General features: G+C 41.8%; 2 protein-coding genes and 1 long non-coding RNA gene across 4 annotated transcripts; 2 read left to right on the top strand and 1 right to left on the bottom strand.

Moving 5' to 3' along the window:
* Positions 1-1,139: 1,139 nt before the first annotated feature.
* Positions 1,140-6,995, top strand: chmp7 (charged multivesicular body protein 7). The gene is made up of 11 exons (XM_017467668.3): positions 1,140-1,372; positions 2,253-2,540; positions 2,949-3,120; positions 3,214-3,399; positions 3,489-3,622; positions 4,453-4,501; positions 4,651-4,770; positions 4,926-5,024; positions 5,118-5,175; positions 6,139-6,355; positions 6,790-6,995. Exons 2-11 carry the CDS (start codon positions 2,257-2,259, stop codon positions 6,800-6,802), a joined length of 1,332 nt encoding a protein of 443 aa, XP_017323157.1. The 5' UTR covers positions 1,140-1,372; positions 2,253-2,256; the 3' UTR covers positions 6,803-6,995.
* LOC128632833 (uncharacterized) lies at positions 5,003-5,674 on the bottom strand. The gene is made up of 2 exons (XR_008396411.1): positions 5,412-5,674; positions 5,003-5,224 (listed from the first exon to the last, which is right to left on the bottom strand). It is a non-coding gene; the product is annotated as an uncharacterized LOC128632833 (long non-coding RNA).
* Positions 6,996-8,505: 1,510 nt separating the features above from the next.
* entpd4 (ectonucleoside triphosphate diphosphohydrolase 4) lies at positions 8,506-17,893 on the top strand. 2 transcript variants are annotated; one of them, XM_017467666.3, is made up of 13 exons: positions 8,506-8,692; positions 9,497-9,611; positions 11,834-12,028; positions 12,169-12,374; positions 12,514-12,664; positions 12,759-12,862; positions 12,962-13,021; positions 14,895-15,022; positions 15,698-15,864; positions 16,069-16,393; positions 16,586-16,671; positions 16,769-16,930; positions 17,236-17,893. In XM_017467666.3, exons 2-13 carry the CDS (start codon positions 9,604-9,606, stop codon positions 17,465-17,467), a joined length of 1,824 nt encoding a protein of 607 aa, XP_017323155.2. In that variant the 5' UTR covers positions 8,506-8,692; positions 9,497-9,603; the 3' UTR covers positions 17,468-17,893. The 2 variants fall into 2 exon arrangements, with proteins under 2 accessions (XP_017323155.2, XP_017323154.2); XM_017467665.3 differs by having other exon boundaries at positions 14,895-15,046.
* Positions 17,894-18,166: the final 273 nt, after the last annotated feature.

The following is an 18,166-nucleotide window of genomic DNA, read 5'->3' as shown; positions in this document are numbered from 1 at the left end:
AATGCTAATTATTGCTGATTTTTTGTAATGGTATTTGTAGTAGAAACCATTAGAAGCTTTTTGATGGTTTTTATTTATTTATTTATTTATTTTTCGGGGGGGGGGGGGGGGGGGGGGGGGGGGGGGGGGATATGTATATATATATATATTTTTTTTTAATCATCAAAAATAAGGGATTTGGGCCTACTGCTCATCTGGCACCATAGTGCAGTGAAAATCAGTGCAGAAAATGTGCACCTATTGTATTCTTAAGCTTATCCTTGTAGTTATACTTCATATTCACTATTCTTATTTCTTATTTTTTGCTCAATTTAATGACTTTTTTTTAGGGTCGGGGGTTCGATTCCCACCGCTGCCTTGTGTGCGCAGAGTTTGCATGTTCTCCCCGTGCTGCGGGGGTTTACACCGGGTACTCCGGTTTCCCACCCCAGTCCAAAGACATGCACGGTAGGCTGATTGGCATGTCCAAAGTGTCCATAGTGTATGAATGGGTGTTTGAATGTGTATGTGAGTGTGCCCTGTGATGGATTGGCCCCCTGTCCAGGGTGTACCCCACTTTGTGCCCCATGCTCCCTGGGATAGGCTCCAGGCTCCCACAACTCAGTAGGATAAGCCAGGGGTTCCCAAACTTTTCCAGGGCAAGGCCCCCGAAATGGCATTAACATTTGACCGAGGCCCCCCTTTTGCAAGATGTCTTTAAAACACGTTAAAAATACAGACTTCTGAATATATCCCCCTTTTTTTATTATTAATAATTACATCTTGCATCTTTACATTACATTACATCAGGAATTGATTGTGTGAGTGTGTGGTTGTCTGAGAGTGAGAATTTATTTTTCACACCAAATTGTTGATGCCCCCCGGGCGCCCTCTGGTGGCCCCCAAGAGTGCCGTGGCCCCCACGTTGAAAACCACTGGGATAAGCGGTACAGAAAATGGATGGGTGGGGGAGTGGTTTATCTTTACTAGCGCTGCAGTTGTCGTTACTCCAAACCGCCAGGTGGCGCTTCATCACCAATAAACGACTAGAATAAAAGAAGAAGAAGGCGCTGAGCTGTTTTCCGGGTTTTTTGGCTGAAACTCAAACGACTCTCTATCGGACGTGTAGTGCACACTACTTAGGGTGTAGAAAACGTTATTTCGCAGCGGATTAAGTGCTCGTAATAATAAGTCAGGATTCGACCTATGTAGCTCGAGCAAAACACCATAACAGGAAAACGGGGACGAGATTTTCGTTTTGACGTTTAGGATTTCTTTTTTCTGTGAATAAACATGAAGGTTTTTATCAACCTATCTGAAGCAGAGATGCCGGAAGAAGGCGTTAATGTTGCTTAGTTTACCTACTAATCCTTATATAAAACGTAAAATTAAGGTTAGTTGATATAAATACTTAACCTTTGCATTTAGTGTATAGCTTCAATCTGTTTTTCTCCTCTCAGTAGCCATATTGTGTGTTTTTTATCTCTGTATAGCAATCACTTAGTTTGTAGTTTTGTATGCTTATACTGATCGCATTACTGATCAAACCGACTGAGATGTTTATTTGCCATCATGTATAATAATGTATGGACCTGTAATAATATCTAACGCTTTTGTGTTTTACTGTGTTAATCTATATGATCCGCAGTTTTATTTCTTTCCCTGCTCCTTATACACAATTTACTTTCACTTAAAATGGCCCTAAAACCAAACCTGTCGTTTAGTATTATGGACATAATTAGATAGTATAGGTTTTTAGAAAATAAAATGTAAATAAAGAAAGAAAGTTTTTGGAGATATTTCTATTATAGTTTTATAGTTCATCGCTTCCAGGAAAACAATCAAAAAATTTCTCATGACTCATCCTGTACTACTCTTGTGTTTGTCCAATTAAATGCTGGCTTGAATATGTATGTCCCACCCCTAGGGGCATGTCTTGTTCAACCTTAGCAGATTGTTTGCAGCAAACATGATTCGTCTGTGTGTTTTTTTTTTTGTTTGTTTGTTTTTTGCTTTTCCAGCAAACCTTTGGTTGAGCGATGAATGGTTGGAGTTTATTCCTTTCGAAGAGGGTGGAGTTTCAAAGAGATAGGCTTTTACCAACATAGGGACGTTTAATGCAGTGATGTCACCGCGTTAGACTGATTGTGAATGAGATTCTGTCGTTATACGCTGATGAAGCTTTTCCATCATTGAGAGTTAGCAACCATACTATCAACCTTGTGTATTATGATGTGCACTAAACTTCTTAACTTTTTTTTTTTTTTTTGTAGCACAATGCCAGTTTCACTACAGCAGAAAGTCGGGACGTCCTCCTCCGAATTTCCCTCTGACTGGGAAGATGACGAACGGATGGCCTTCTTGTTCTCGGCTTTCAAAGAGAACCGAGAGGTCGACCCGGCTGACTGGGACAGCAAGATGAACTTCTGGACGCCTTTGCTGGTGCAGAGCTGCAGACAGCACGGATCTGTTTGCATGAGCTTGCAGGACCTGAATGAAAGTTTTCGGCGAAAGGGGAGCGTTCCTCTGGGCCTAAGCACCGTTATACAGAGCATGATCAGGTACTGCAATACCGCTTCGTATACTTAATACTTAGCTCGTTTCTTTATTGTAGAGTGGAAAAAAAAGGTTGAAAAGTGCAGAAGAAGAACAGTGGTGGAAAGCTGAATACATTTGATTTATTTATTTCACTACTGCCTTAGGATTAAATAAAAATCCTAGCACTGCTCAGCCGTTGAGTGAGACCATTAAAGGCGTGGTCAACAATTTTTAAGTCAAATAAATGTGTGCCAAGTAAATAAGTGTGAATATTAAAACAGAATAGGAGTTTCTGTGTGTCCGAAACATCTCGTTATAAATCTAAAAAGCATTATAATGAAATAAAGTGAGATATTTCATTTAAAACAGAAGAAAATCTATCAATAAAGTAACTTATTACTATTATGGTTATGGTTGCATTTCCCTTACAGGAGCGGTAAAGTGCAGAAAGAATCCGACTTTGCTGCTAATGTAGATTCCGGCTGGCTGTCGTGGGGCGTCGGGTTGTTGTTAGTCAGACCTCTGAAGTGGACGCTGTCCGCTCTACTGGGCAGTGGGCGAGTTCCACTCGAGGAGTCGTTTGTGGTAATCGAATTGGTTAAAGTAAGTTCCTAGCGGTTTAAGATTACGGGATGAGTACTGGTTTCATAAACACTGTGCCCAGTATAATAATGTTAATTCTCCTGCGTGTTACAGGAGAAGGCTGCAGCACTGATGGCTGCGTATCGGAGCTCTCCTCTCGCGGGGCGCTCTCTGCTCTTGTTTCAGGAGCTGCGCTCTTTCTCCTCTCATATCTGTCCCGATGAGACCACACTGTGTCTCGCGCTGCTGCAGCTCCAGAGGGAGAAACATGTCACCGTCTCGCTCCATGAAGAGGAAAAGGTGCACAGCATAGCAGCTCCTATTACAAAGTCATGTGTGTTTAGTTTGTTTTCTGTACAACACTCTGCATTAAATCTTCTTCTGTCCAGCTGGTGAAGTTCAGTCAGGCAGGACAGGGCCGCGTGTCTCCGGTCAGTGAGGTGGATCTGGGAATCTACCAGCTCCAACGTAGCGAGAAGCTGCTGGAAGAGAGAGTTGAGGCCCTGGGGCAAGAAGTGGAGAAGTAAGTCAAACTCATTTATATAAATTAATAACATTTTGCTAGATTGACAGGTCACTCAGGTTCATTTATATATACATGCACAATGAATAGTGGCTGACCCCTCCCATAAATGCTGTCCTCTCCTACTCCTCCCATAGTGGCTCACCCTTCCTACCCTTCCCATAGTGGCTCACCCTTCCTACCCTTCCCATAGTGGCTCACCCTTCCTACCCTTCCCATAGTAGCTGACCCCTCCTACCCCTCCCATAGTGGCTCAACCTTCCTACCCCTCTCATAGTGGCTGACCCCTCCTACCCCTCCCATAGTAGCTGACCCCTCCTACCCCTCCCATAGTGGCTCAACCTTCCCACCCCTCTCATAGTGGCTGACCCCTCCTACCCCTTCCATAGTGGCTGACCCCTTCCACCTCTCCTCATACTAGCTGACCCCTTCTACCCCTCCAGTAATGGCTGACCCCTTCAATATTGGCTGACCCCTCCCACACATCCCGTAGTCTTTGACTCCTGCCACTTCTCCCATTGTAGCCTCTTAATGATAAGCTGCCTTCCACCCACCTCTCTGTTTTAACGGGGCCCCAACCCCCATCATCATTTAGTACCAGCTTCAGTCACTAGGCACCTTGTCTCCTTAGCTTTTTCATTACTATACCACAATCATAGATACATACTCAAAATGTCATTAAGCACTGCCCACCTATACCAGTATTACCTGTCATACAGGTACAGCACAATAGACGCTTTACTTCTAACACTTTTGCGCTGTACGTTTGTAATATAAATTGAATTGGAGTTTGGTTATTGAGGCATTTGTCTTATCACTTATATTTTCAGATGTAAAGAACAGGCAAGGGCTCTGCTAAAAGAGGGAAAGAAGTCGCAGGTATGAGGATATTATTACAGTAAACATTTTTTAAAAAATGTTTTTTGTTTGACATATTTTTGTCTATTAAGGATGTTTATCTGTTGATTACTGCTAACAGAGTTTTAATAAACAGCCTCTCTGTCTCTCGGTGTCTCTCTCTTGCCCAGGCATTAAGATGTCTAAGGGGTAAAAAGCGTGTAGAGGGTAAGGCAGATCGGCTGTACACTCAGCTCGAAACAGTCAAAGGAATCCTGGACAGGATAGCGAGCTCACAGACTGATCGTCTGGTAAAATACACATTTCTTTTGATTTACATTGAAATTGTGTGAACACATTTGCATCCAGCGTATTGTAGGTTTTTTCTCATATAATTTGAAACTTTCTGGATTGAGGATAATACTGTGTGTGTGTGTGTGTGTGTGTGCGCGCGCTCTCACTGTAGGTGATGCAGGCATACCAGGCAGGCGTAGCAGCTCTGAGAATTTCACTGAAGGGCATAACAGTTGAGAGAGCAGAGAACCTGGTTGATCAGATTCAGGAGGTGAGAGATTTGTGTGTGTGTCCATGTGTAATTGTATTCTATCACAGAGATTACATCAGTGGCCTTTTTTCTTCTTCTCTCCTTTCCTCTCAGCTGTGTGACACTCAGGATGAAGTTAACCAGACTCTGGCTGGAGGAGCTTTAGACTCAAGTATGTCACCATTAAGTTCACCAAAGGGACCAATATTGCTGTTTTTCCACTGCACATTCAAAAAATGAGAAGCAGAAGAACTTGAGAGACAAGTGAAACCGTCACACTGATTTGTTAAATTCAACATTGACTTTAACTTTTTCTGTTTATATTAGCTACAACAAAATGACCGACAAAAAGTCTCATTGATGATTGGTTTTTAAAAATGTCATTAGCAGTGTTAGTTTTCCACGCACCTCCGGGGTTGGGGGTTCGAATCCTGCCTCCACCCTGTGTGCGTGGCGTTTGCATGTTCTCCCCATGCTTCGGGGGGTTTCCTCCAGGTATTCCGGTTTCCTCCCCCAGTCCAAAGACATGTGTTGTAGGCTGATTGGCATTTCCAAATTGTCCGTAGTGTGTGAATGTGTGTGGGATTGTGCCCTGCGATGATCTGGCCCTCCATCCAGGGTGTCCTCCGCCTTGTGCCTAGAGTTTCCTAGGATAGGCTCCAGGCTCCCTGCGACCCTGTGTAGGATACGCGGTACAGAAAATAGATGAATGGATTATATCAATGTTATTAAAAAAAAACTTAAATAACATAAAAAGGATGTTACAAACACAAAAATATGATTATAAGGATGCTATACTTAACAATAAAATAACAAAGATGGTTTAAATAGTTATAAACACTATGATAACATGACACAAATGTTATAAACGCAAAAATCAAATTATAAAGATGTTGTATCGTATAGACGGCAAATACCATTAGTTGCTCTTGAGCAGATCCCAAAAACCACGATACTCTAGTTGGCTGATGTTAGAGTAAAAGAATAGACCTACAGTTTTTTGGTACCTACAGTTCCAGTACAATGTGCAGTGTTAAAACAAGAGAGATGGTTTTTGTGTAATGAAGCAGAAATCCTCACCTATAATCCACTCAATGTGAGTAGTGTAACGATAATGACTTTGCTTTCATCCCAGCTGAAGGAGAATCAGAAGAGCTGGAGAAGGAGCTCAAGTCTTTATTGGAAGACACTGTTCCAGACACAAGTCTAACACTACCGGAGATTCCACATCGCCCTGTCTCTACTAAAGACACCAGTGTATTGGATGACACTTTATTTCGCTCTCTGCCCTCCGTTCCTGACACTAACATCACCGACGAGGAGCTGGAGAGAGAGCTGGGTCGACTCAGGCTGTGTGTTTCTTTCCTCTTTCATTGCCATTCCTATTTTTATGTATGATAGAGATGGTTGTGTCCTTCATTTGCATGTTTTTGTACTCGCCAGGATTTATTTGCACTAGGTTAAATTGTTACTTTGAATAAGAATCACCTTCCAATATAAATAAGCTACCAAAATGGTTATGGTTACATCTCTATAGTCATTATCTTGCTCTGCTCTTGCCCCCCCCCCCCCCCCCCCCCAGATCCCCGCCTTCCCCAGCATTTTTGTTCATTTGTTACGCCCCAGTCTAGGGTCTATTGATAAAAAGCCTACAGTCTATAAATAATTATTTTCTCCATCATTTATGTTGTTCTAAATGAAGCCAGTACAATATTTGTGTAGCTTGAAGGAGTTGTTCTGATATGGCAAATCCAAAGATTTATTGTGTTTGTCTGTTTCTCTTTAGGAAGGCAACGTAAAAGATGGGTGGACGTATATATACGTGATGAAGACTCCTGACACAGGACAATGAAAACAGCTGTTGCAAATAACTAGATAAGCTTGTCGCTGAATACAGCCTATGTGGTTTTTTTTCTTTCTTTCTTTTTAAAGAGTGGCCTTTGGAGTAATATGTAATATGTATTCTAATAAAAATGACATTATGATGCTTAATGATGATGTATCATATATTTAATTATTGATTTATTGCACGTGATTGGGATTATTGTGGCCATTGGTACAGCAGTGACGGCTGGTCATGATATTACAGGAAAAAGAGAGATAGATAGAATAAATAATTTTGTATTTTGGACTAAAGAATATCAGCCCAAATGGAGATCGAATCTAAGGAGCTGGGCAAAGAAAGAAATCAGCCCCAGCCTCTCTACTTCATAACATTCTATGTATTTCTGTGATTATTTCATTAAACCAAAAGAAGACTGGCTGATCATTTTGTTAAACCCTGCTAAAACGTTTACAGGTGCATTTAAAAAAAAAAAAAAACATGGTGGAAAAGTATTTTTTTTCTGTAATTTAATTAAAAAAGTGGAACTTTCACATATTCTAGATTCATTACACAAAGTGAAATATTTCAAGCCTTTTTTGTTTTAATCTTGAGGATTATGGTTTACGGCTCATGTTAATCAAAATCCAGTATCTCAAAATATTAGAATAAAGAATTTATAATACAGAAATGCCGACCTTCTGAAAAGTATGTTAATTTATGCACTCAATACTTGGTTGGGGTTTTAATCCTTTTGCACAAATTACTGCATCAATGCGGCGTGGCATGGAGACAGTCAGCCTGTGGCACTGCTGAGGTGTTCTGGAAGCCCAGGTTACTTTGATAGCGGCCTTCAGCTCGTCTGTATTGTCGGGTCTGGTGTCTCTCATAGATTATGGAGTTCAGGTCAGGCGAGTCGGCTGGTCAATCAAGCACAGTAACACCACGGTCAGCAAACCAGTTACTACTAGTTTTGGCACTGTGGCCAGGTGCCAAGTCCTGCTGGAAAAGGAAATCAGCATCTCCATAAAGCCCGTCAGCAGATGGACGCATGAAGTGCTCTAAAATCTCCTGGTAGACGCTGCATCGACTCTCGACTTGAGGAAACACAGTGGACCAACACCAGCAGATGACATGGCAACCCAAATCATCACTGACTGTGGAAACTTCACACTGGACTTCAAGCAGCTTGGATTCTGTTCCTCTCCACTCTTCCTCCAGACTCTGGGACCTTGATTTCCAAATCTAATGCAACATTTACTTTCATCTTCCCCGTGATTGTGTTTGTGTACTGAACCAGACTGAGAGATTAAAGGCTCAGGAAACATTTGCAGGTGTTTTGAGTTAATTAACTGATTAGAGCTCTTCTCAGGTCGACATTTCTGTATTATAAATTCTTTATTCTAATATTCTGAGATACTGGATTTTTCATTTCCATGACTTGAAATATTTCACTTTATGTGTAATGAAGCTAGAATATATGAAAGTTCTACTTTTTTATTATGAATGATTAATAATTATTAATTATTCTAATAGTTTGAGATGAACCTGTATCGCAGTCACTCCTACTGATACTGACGTGGATCGTTAAACATCGGCGCGTGCCTCGCTGTCAATAAAGGGTGTCAAAGAATTGCGCATGCGCATTGGCCGACTATTCGTCTACGCACATGCTTTCTGTCGACTCGGAAGTTATACCGTTAGCATTAGCATTTAGCAGCAGTGCCGGAACTGGATTTCACCACCGTTCGTTTATTAAGCGGATGTACATTTCTAGATGTTTCCTACCCGGCTTTTATCATTTAGGACACTGACTTTTCAGCTTTTCCCGCGATGGAACAGCTAGCTGCTGCTAATCTGGCCAACGGTGGGTAACTTAAGATAAAGTTTACGTAATTCAGCGCGAGACCATTAGCCTGGGCAGCTAACCAGTAACGCTTTCAACTTATTTAGCTAGCTACAAGAGTCACTACTTTCTAGTCTACCTTCATGATAAAAATTATTAATAACAATAACAACGACAGTAATAATGTAGTAGCTTGCCTTCCTCGGTTTGTAGGAAGTTGTTCACGACAGCAAGTATAGTATAGTATAGTATAGTATAGTATAGTATAATATAATATATAATATAATATAATATAATATAATGCTCTGTTTTGAGAAATGATAGCATTTAATAATACAAATGTAGCGTTGGGTATTTATATATTGGGACATTAGCAAGAATTTAAGTAATAAACAATATACTATATAATATAAAATACTACTAATAAAAGTAATACAAACATTACTGAGCACTTTAGTATTAGAAATACTCAATACACTAACTGTTTTTCCGGCTTTCCAACGTTGCCAGATCTGTGTTTGTTGTTCAAATGTATAAATAGCTTGACTTCTTATTTTACCTTCATTAAATATCAGCCCAGTTTTATTTGAAATGTGTTAAAGGTATTATTTAAATATTATGTGATCCATATGTTGGCACCGTGCCGAGGTGCTCTAACATGTGGAAGATGATCATGTGAGCAGCAGGGTGTGTTTTTTAATTTTTTTTTTTGTTGCCACGTCTTCCTTCACATGTGGCTAAGTTTATTACAGGTTCAAGTTGAGTCTAACAGCATTGCTGTTTCCATCACCTCTCTCTCTCTCTCTCTCGCTCCCCCACTGTCAGGCTGAGGATGGCAGCCCATAAGGAGAACTCCTGTTTAGAGGAGATCTCCTCAAAGGTGTGAAGGTTACAGCTCCTGCAGAATTTATTACCATTGGATACATTACACAATGGGAAGGTAGGTCGGTCCATGAGACTATTTTATTTATTTATTTACTTACTTATTTTAAACAGCATCTGTTACCATGATTCAAAATCTTAAGCCGGGTTCACGCTGTACGATTTTGGTCGTCTGAGACAAATTTTGAGAATCCTAAAAGATTCCTATAATCCTAGGCCAAACTCTAGTCTTTGATCGCTAGGTCGACACGTTCTCCGATCTAATATTTCCTCCGATTAAATCCTGGCAGTGTCAGAAGATTTGAGGCAGAGTACTGTAGTGTGGCTTCTCCTAGTCCGTACGAGTCGTCGTCTTGCGTGCGTTTTTTGTGTCTTGACCGTCGTACAGTCCGACATTAATGACAACTGAGGTCCTACCGTGTGACGTGGCTTACGGCGAGGATCGTGTTCGTACAGTCTGACAAGCGACAGTCACAAAGGACTATTAAAAATCGTACAGTTATTCATACAGTTTATGATACCACAGGTGTTGATGAATTTTCTATAACAGCAGGGCTTTATGATGTTAATGTGCGTGACATAATTCAGATTAAAATGTTTTACTGGCCTTGCACACAACCGTACGCAGTACGACGTGCGGTGAAATGCTTTTTCCGAATGTCTGTGTCATCAAATAGAATTGACATAAACCAGAACTTACTTCTATACAAGTTGAAAGGGAAAAAAATATATAATATAAGGGATATAAAAGATTGGTGGTAGATTGGTGATGTATGTATGTATGTATGTATGTATGTAAATATTTATAAATAAGGGGTAATACGGGTACATTAACAGCAATGTAGGTGTCGTGGGTGTTGCACAACAAGTCCAAGCTCTAGCCTTTAGTGATGACCTGGTTGAGGGTCTGAACGGCCTGTAGGAAGAAGCTCCTCTTCATTCTCTGTGTTGGCCTTAAAGAAGCGGAAGCGCTTCCTTGGAGCCAAACGGAAAGACGAGTCCGTTGTACTGATGGCTGATGTCCTTCAGTATCATGATCCAGCACCGCTTGCTGTAGATAATTATGTCAAAATGCTCAGCTGTTTGTTTTACTACAGATCAGCATTTAACACTATAATTCCCTCCAAACTCACCACCAAGTTGGAGGACCTGGGACTTAGCCCGTCCCTGTGCCAGTGGATCTCCTAACTACCTTAGACAGACAGACCTCAAGCAGTACTGGACCCCCTGCTGTATTCATTGTACACTTATGTACAAGTTAGCTGACGACACTGTTGTGGTGGGCAAAGGTGATCTCTGATAACGATGAGAAGGCCTACCTGGAGGAGAAAAATCCTGGAGAACTGGTGCCAACAGAACAATCTCCTCCAGTTTATAGTGGACTTCAGCATGAAGAGAGGGGACCCTTTTGGCCATGCAGGACCTGTTATGGCCTTGTCACATTAACACTTCCTAATGGGAAGCATAACAGCCCGGTTTGGGAACAGGACCGAGCAGGATAGGCAGCTCTCCAGAGGGTGGTACGATCAGCTGAGCGTGCCATGTGCACTGAGCTCCCTTTTTCCCAGAGGCCATTCTGGCTCTCAACTAGGACACCAGCAAAGACTATAGCTTGGACCTGCTACACAACACCCACACTACCTACATTCCTTCAATACATCTTCTACTCGTTCGACGTCAGTAACCACTTTATCTTGTATTTCTAGATAGTTAACATATTTCTGGATCACAGATACTAACCTGTTTCGTGGATGTTCCGCAACATTAAACATAACTACAAATGGATAAAAAGTACACATCGTTCTTTAATGGGAAAAAAAAAAGATATTCGTTGGCACATTTGTGTGGTGTAAGAGGAATAAAAAACTTGTGTGCAGTTATTGATAAACCTCTTTGGGGTGGTAAGAGTAACTCCACTTGATCATTTTCCTCTAACAGGATGCCTCCAAAGTACTTTATTCTTTACTTCTAAGTCTTCTAAAATTCATTACTGGTAAGTCATGATGACTGTAACTCAAAGTGAATCATTGTGTTGTGCTTTGAATCTTTGCGGGCTTCTACCATTTGTGGTAACAGTTTGGGGAAGAACTACATATGGGTGTGATGGTCAGGTGTCCATATACTTTTGGCCATATACTGGCCTAATTTGATTACAGCTATAAAATGAATGTTCTGTGATCATCGTTTCTTTAGTACGTGAAAGGAGTCCAGTTCTGCATCACTCATGCTCATCGGTTCGTCATCGTTTATTCATTTCTCCTGTATCCGTTTCTCCCACAGGATCAGTATTTCCTGCTTGTTTCCAGCATCATGGCACTTCAGCTTTTCTCCTGCCGTGTTCCCCCGCTTCATGCTCCCTTCCTTCAGGCAGCTGCTCCTGCTCGGTGCAGTGGTGGTGCTTGCGGGTCTCCTCTACCTGTTGCTGGTCACAGGCAAAGGTCACAACATCTGGCTCCAAGACAAGCACTATCACAGGTCGGCTTCTTTTAACATGTTGAAATTTTTTATGATGGACACATCATGTGTGGGGAATTAAATAATTTTTAGGATTTAGTGTGTGCTACTTTTAGCGTTATCCATATGGAGATATTTTGATAACATTTTGTCACTTCCAGACGTTTGTCACGGGTGACGGACATGGAGGCCACCGACACGAGTAACCCCAATCTGAACTACGGCGTGGTGGTGGACTGCGGGAGCAGCGGCTCACGCGTATTTGTGTACACTTGGCCTCGGCACAACGGAAATCCTCACGACCTGCTGGACATCCGGCAAATGAGAGACCAGAACCGCAAACCGGTGGTCATGAAAATCAAACCAGGTCGGTGTGGAGATAAAGTAGAAGAACGGGACAGTTTGACCATTTAATAAACCGTCTTTACATCTTACAAAGTGTAAAGCGGTAAAAAAAAGTAACCATGTGTTTTACCTCTTATTTTCTTTCTTTTTGTTTTTTGCAGGTATTTCTGAATATGCAACAACACCAGGAAAAGCCAGCGATTACATGTACCCTCTGCTAAGCTTTGCTGCTGAACACATCCCCAAGGCCAAGCACCAGGAAACTCCTTTATACATACTGTGCACTGCAGGCATGAGGGTTCTGCCCGAGAGGTACCTTTCGCACGGACTCCTCTGTTAGTCGCTGTGAATAACAATAGCGTTCCTTATTTTTATAGCGTTATTTATACCTTGTATTGCCTTTTAGTCAGCAGGAGGCGCTACTGGAGGACTTGCGAACGGATATTCCTGTGAATTTCAACTTCCTCTTTTCCGACTCGCACGTGGAAGTCATTTCAGGAAAGCAGGAAGGTGAGACAGCTTGTTATTAATTGACCTGTAATGTTAAAGTACATTCAGCTAATTATGTATTCAGGGCACTGATTTGTCCTGGTATGTCATTGTTCGTAGGTGTGTATGCGTGGATTGGGATTAACTTTGTGCTGGGAAGGTTCAATCATGTGGACGATGGTGAGTATAGTAGTGGTTTAGTTGTTGGCTGGTAGGGGGCCAAGCACTGAAAACTTGAAAGGTTGACGTTTGTAGTTTATAAAATTGCACAAAAAAAACGCTTTATGTTAATTTATATACACAATGCAGAAATCACGTTTTCTGTGCCATTTAACTGCTTTGCGTGGTCTGACTTTGCATGGCAAATAAGAAACCTCACCCACGTCAAACATCAAGGCAGTGTCACAGTGTTTGTTGTTTTTTAGTAGTTTGAATGGTGTTTCACTGAAATCAGGATGAGCAATAAGGCAGATCTAGCTAGTTGGTACGATTTGGCAATGAAAATCCAAAGATCATTTAATTAAAATAAATTCCATATTTAAATAAAATAAATTTGATTAATCCTTTTTTTAAATTCATTTTTTTTTTTTAAATTCATAAATATTCAGGCCTTGAACGGATGGTATCGCTCACTGATGCTGGTTCTACATCCACAAATCCAAGGTCGTGACCAGTATCCAAAAGTCTTCTGCTTCATACCTGCTGCCCTTAAGAAACCGTTGCTTCTCCAACACATTGAACTTTTGAAATTCATTCAATTCATATTGAAATTAATTTTCATCCAAAAGCAGAATTTCCCCCATTTTCTATACTCCATTTAAACAGCACATAATGATTTATAATGAAATGTTTGAGCACGTTCGACTCTGCTCTCCCCGTGCGGAGTTTGCATGTTCTCCCCGTGCTGCGGGGGTTTCCTCCGGGTGCTCCGGTTTCCTCCCTCAGTCCAAAGACATGTATGGTAGGCTGACTGGCATGTCTGTAGTGTATGAATGCGTGTGTGAATGTGTATGTGATTGTGCCTTGCGATGGATTGGCACCCTGTCCAGGGTGTACCCCACCTTGTGCCCTGGGATAGGCTCCAGGTTTCCCCGTGACCCTGAAAAGGATAAGCAGTATAGAAGATGGATGGATGAAATGTTTGAGGTTATGATGCTGATTGTAAGATTTCTCCTACGAACTGTACAAGAATTGCAGCTCTTCATTGCAGAGATCATCGAATGATTCACTGTGTTCTCTACTCCTAAAATGTAGCTCTGACTTGTACCTGGATTTTGAAACATGTCTTATCTTAATACAGTGTGCTGGGAACACTGCCCTGCATCCAAGGCCATCTTTTACAGCTGCCTTCTTTGTGGTTTATTTTTAGGCAAAAGTTTACCAGCAAGATTTTATCTCTGCTTGCCTTTAATGTCCCTGAATAACCCCCCCCCCCCCCCCCCCCGATCTGTAAATTTATAGGCCTCTTTCTGATAAGCTGAGTGACTACAGGCTTCATTACTACTATACTACACTACTACTATAGATATCGTCAATAAAAAGGCAAGCATACTAATGAACTTTGGCTTAGTTCAGTTGCTCAAGTGTCATACCACCATTTCTAATTTGACACACAGCACCTGATTTAAGCTTCATAACGCTAGGGTTTAAAAAAATAAAGCTTTTAAGGTGCCTTTTAACTTCCCATTAACTTAGTGGTTCATGCATTCAATATTTTGTCTTGGAATAATGTACCTGTTGTCTTGGTGAGAACGGTTCTGGCCTCCTAAGCCTGTTTCCTGTAATGTTTTTCGTGAGCGTTACTTTAGTAGTTTAGATACTTGTGCTAGGTACAAAATCATACAAAGCCTTGGTGCCATTTCAAGTGTAATTGCATTCAATATATTATACATAAGCTATGTAAGATGTCCAAATGTACCGGTCTTGGTGCTTGGCCCCATTAATTGCTGGTTGGCTTGAATTGGCTTTCTGGTTTAGAAATATCCCCCCCCCTCTTCTTCTGTACTTTTCCATCTCTTATTAACTGTGCACTTGCATCATGGTGTCTTCCTAGGTGACGAAGTCGTGGAGGTGCAGGTTCCCGGTGGAGACCAGCAGGAGACGTTGGTGCGCAGACGCACGGCCGGAGTATTGGACATGGGCGGCGTCTCCACTCAGATAGCATACGAAGTGCCCAAAACTGTAAGCTTTGCTTCCCAAAAACAGGTTATTATCTACAACAATTTTTATTCTTACAGCCAAAAGCTTGGGTTGGTCACTGACATGCTTTCCTCTTGTCTTTGTGGTACCTGGTTATCGTATCTTACCCTTCCCTGTGGACCGAGAAGGCCTGTAGTGCTGAGGCTTTGGGTTAAAATCTGTCTGCCGTGTGGTGGTTGTGTATAAGGCGTAATTATTTTCCAGAGAAAATGATCAGCCTTATGACATTTTGCAGTGTGTTTTGATTTGAACTTTGGCTGCCAGGTTGCTTTATTTTACACTGTTTCTTCACTAACAGGCTGGTGTTTCGCTAAAACATCTGATCGTCTAGGAGCAGGTTGTTCCATTCATGTACTTTTTACAGCTTTTTATATGCATTACTTCTCCTGGCTGGAGGGCATGATGAGTTTGCCTTCCATTTTTTCTCCTAAATGTTTTAAAGATGGCTAGTTTAGCAGTGCTAACACGAAAACAAACAGTGTACCAGCGTATGCTTATTAACGTCAGTGCTTGGCACTTATGGCTTGTAGTGCGCATGTATTAACATCATTGGGAAGGATGGTAGATTTTTATTTATTTATTTTTCCTTTACGTACCACGTGGCAAGCTCACACGTGTCTGATTTGCCTGTGTTTGTGGTTTCATTTGCATTGAAAGGAAGAGGTGGCTAAGAATTTGCTGGCGGAGTTTAACCTCGGCTGTGACGCTCATCGCACTGAACATGTGTACCGTGTTTACGTTTCGACGTTCCTGGGGTTCGGTGGGAACGCAGCACGCCAGAGATACGAGGAAAACCTCATCGGCAGCACTCGCCTTCAAAACAAGTAAAAACTACACGGGTCACTTTTGCGAAATTTGAAATCACCTGCTTAACAAAGCAGCACTTTTTGTGAGGCAGGAATGAATATTCGTTTCTTTCAGGTATTGATGGCAAATGTGGTTTAGTCAACTAATGATGCATATTTCTTGCCCTGATGTCTAACTTTTTTTTTTTTTTTTTTTTTTTTTTTTTTTTTTTTTTTTTTTAGGCTGCTGGATCAACATCGTGGTGAGACTCCTGACACCCCTGTGCTCGACCCGTGCCTGCCCTTGGACCTCCAGGACGAGGTGGGTCCCGCCGGTCAGAAGCTGCACCTGCGTGGGAGTGGAGATTTCGAGCAGTGCCGCCTGCAGCTTCAGCCCTTCCTCAACCGCACCAACGAGACCAGCACCTCTCTGAACGGTGTCTACCAAGCCCCCATCGACTTCACAAACAGCCAGTTTTACGGCTTCTCCGAGTTTTACTATTGCACAGAGGATGTGCTGCGCATGGGCGGAGACTACAACTCCACCAAATACGGAAATGCTGCAAAGGTAGGCTTAGACCACTCTGTCATTTTCTTTAGTGTTTAAATATAGGATTTATGAAACGTCCTTGTGCTTAGTAAAGATACTACATAAATTTAAATGAGAGTTTAGTTGGTCCTGCTCTGGGATTTCTGTGAACACATTTTGATCGATTTTTTTTTTTTTTTTTTTTTTTTTTTTTTTTTTTTTTTTTTTCAGGACTACTGCGCCACCCAGTGGAAAATGTTGAGAGAACGCTTTGACCGTGGCCTTTATGCCTCTCATGCAGACTTGCACAGGCTGAAGTACCATTTCCATCCACAGTTTATAAATAATATATAACCATGACGAGCACTAAAAGAACTAGAGGTAACGTATGTTGCCCTCTCCGTCTCTCCACAGGTACCAGTGTTTTAAGTCAGCATGGGTGTATGAGGTGTTCCACTCAGGTTTCTCCTTCCCTCGGGGCTACCAGAACCTGAAAACGGCTCTGCTTGTCTATGATAAAGAGGTGCAGTGGACTCTGGGAGCCATTTTGTACCGCACACGCTTCCTACCTCTAAGGTAAGGCTACATCAGTAGAGTATCGGGTGCGAGCGAGTGGTCAGATAAGAAGCTTGCGGGTCAAAGAAAGGACCCGCAGTTTCATTAACATTAATGTCATTCATTCATCCTGAGCAAGGGCCTCATCATATAGATACAGATATTTGGAGTAAACAGATACACGCCTAGTTTAGCTAACTGTCCAAGATAATTCTTATGAAATAATAATAATAATAATAATAATAATAATAATACTTTGAAAATGAATGTAGCACGAGACACTTGTATTAATATTAAACCCCGATTTTTTTTTTTTGTAATATCAGGGACATCCAGCAGGAGAGTCTGAAGGGCTCGCACTCGCACTGGCACCGTGGCTTCACCTTCATGAACAATCATTATCTCTTCCTGGCCTGCTTCCTGGTGGTGCTCCTTTCCATCATGCTCTACGTGCTCCGATTGAGGCGCATCCACCGCAGAGCCGCGCTCAACCGCGGGCCTTCCGTCCAGTGGCTGGAGGAAGGGCTGGGTGCTACAGACCTTGCTGTCACCTTATAGGACATGAACAAATCAAATAGTTGGAAGGGAACTTAGACTCTTTAGACTGATTTTTTTTTTTGTTTGTTTTGTTTTTGGAATATGTTGTAGAGCCTAAGTCCTGTGAATCCCACACCTCCCCAAGGCCTGAAGGAGGGTTTGGGGCTTTTGAAGCCAATCCCATCCATCATCCTACATGATTTGGGAACTGCTGGACTTGACTGAATTTTGACCTCTCTTCCTTCCCAGGCCCCTACTGTTGGGAACGATCCTGAAGTTTTTCATTATAATGTTGATAAACGACTATAAATGGTTTGAATAGCCAGTGGGAAAAGCGTTTTCGGTGCAATCGCTCTTCATTGAGACAGTGCCTGGTGAGCCGCACGTCACGAGTTCAGTTTGGATACGAAGCTCAGAAAATTAAAGACGACTTCTGCTGCCTTTAAACATGTGTTAATGTGAAAAGTACTGAATGAGAGGTTAGCATGAGGCGTAGGTGTGTACTCTCATGCAATGATCTAAGGCCCTGTCCATACCTTTACGGATATTTTTTTCCACTTTGCTTTTCAAAAAATGAGTGGTGGTATTTTTTTTTTTTTTTTTCCCCCCTCTCTTTCCTTCTCTTTCTTTCTAAAAAATGTCTCCACCAAAAAGCTTACATGAGCATACCAGCCCAGTAGGTGGCAGAAGTGCATCAAAAATGTACGTCAAAAGCCTCAA

The sequence above is a fragment of the Ictalurus punctatus genome, chromosome 5 (assembly GCF_001660625.3).
Source record: "Ictalurus punctatus breed USDA103 chromosome 5, Coco_2.0, whole genome shotgun sequence".
Taxonomy (NCBI): domain Eukaryota; kingdom Metazoa; phylum Chordata; class Actinopteri; order Siluriformes; family Ictaluridae; genus Ictalurus; species Ictalurus punctatus.
This window is presented reverse-complemented; position numbering and strand designations above follow the sequence as displayed.

Bases quoted from the DNA above. Each gene is read 5' to 3' on its own strand.
- chmp7 (XM_017467668.3), top strand. From the start codon at position 2,257: ATGCCAGTTTCACTACAGCAGAAAGTCGGGACGTCCTCCTCCGAATTT. The intron at 2,541-2,948 runs GTACTGCAATAC...TTTCCCTTACAG, and splicing joins GTTATACAGAGCATGATCAG to GAGCGGTAAAGTGCAGAAAG. The intron at 4,771-4,925 runs GTAAAATACACA...CTCTCACTGTAG, and splicing joins GCTCACAGACTGATCGTCTG to GTGATGCAGGCATACCAGGC.
- entpd4 (XM_017467665.3), top strand. The intron at 15,047-15,697 runs GTTATTATCTAC...TTGCATTGAAAG, and splicing joins GCTTTGCTTCCCAAAAACAG to GAAGAGGTGGCTAAGAATTT. The intron at 15,865-16,068 runs GTAAAAACTACA...TTTTTTTTTTAG, and splicing joins AGCACTCGCCTTCAAAACAA to GCTGCTGGATCAACATCGTG.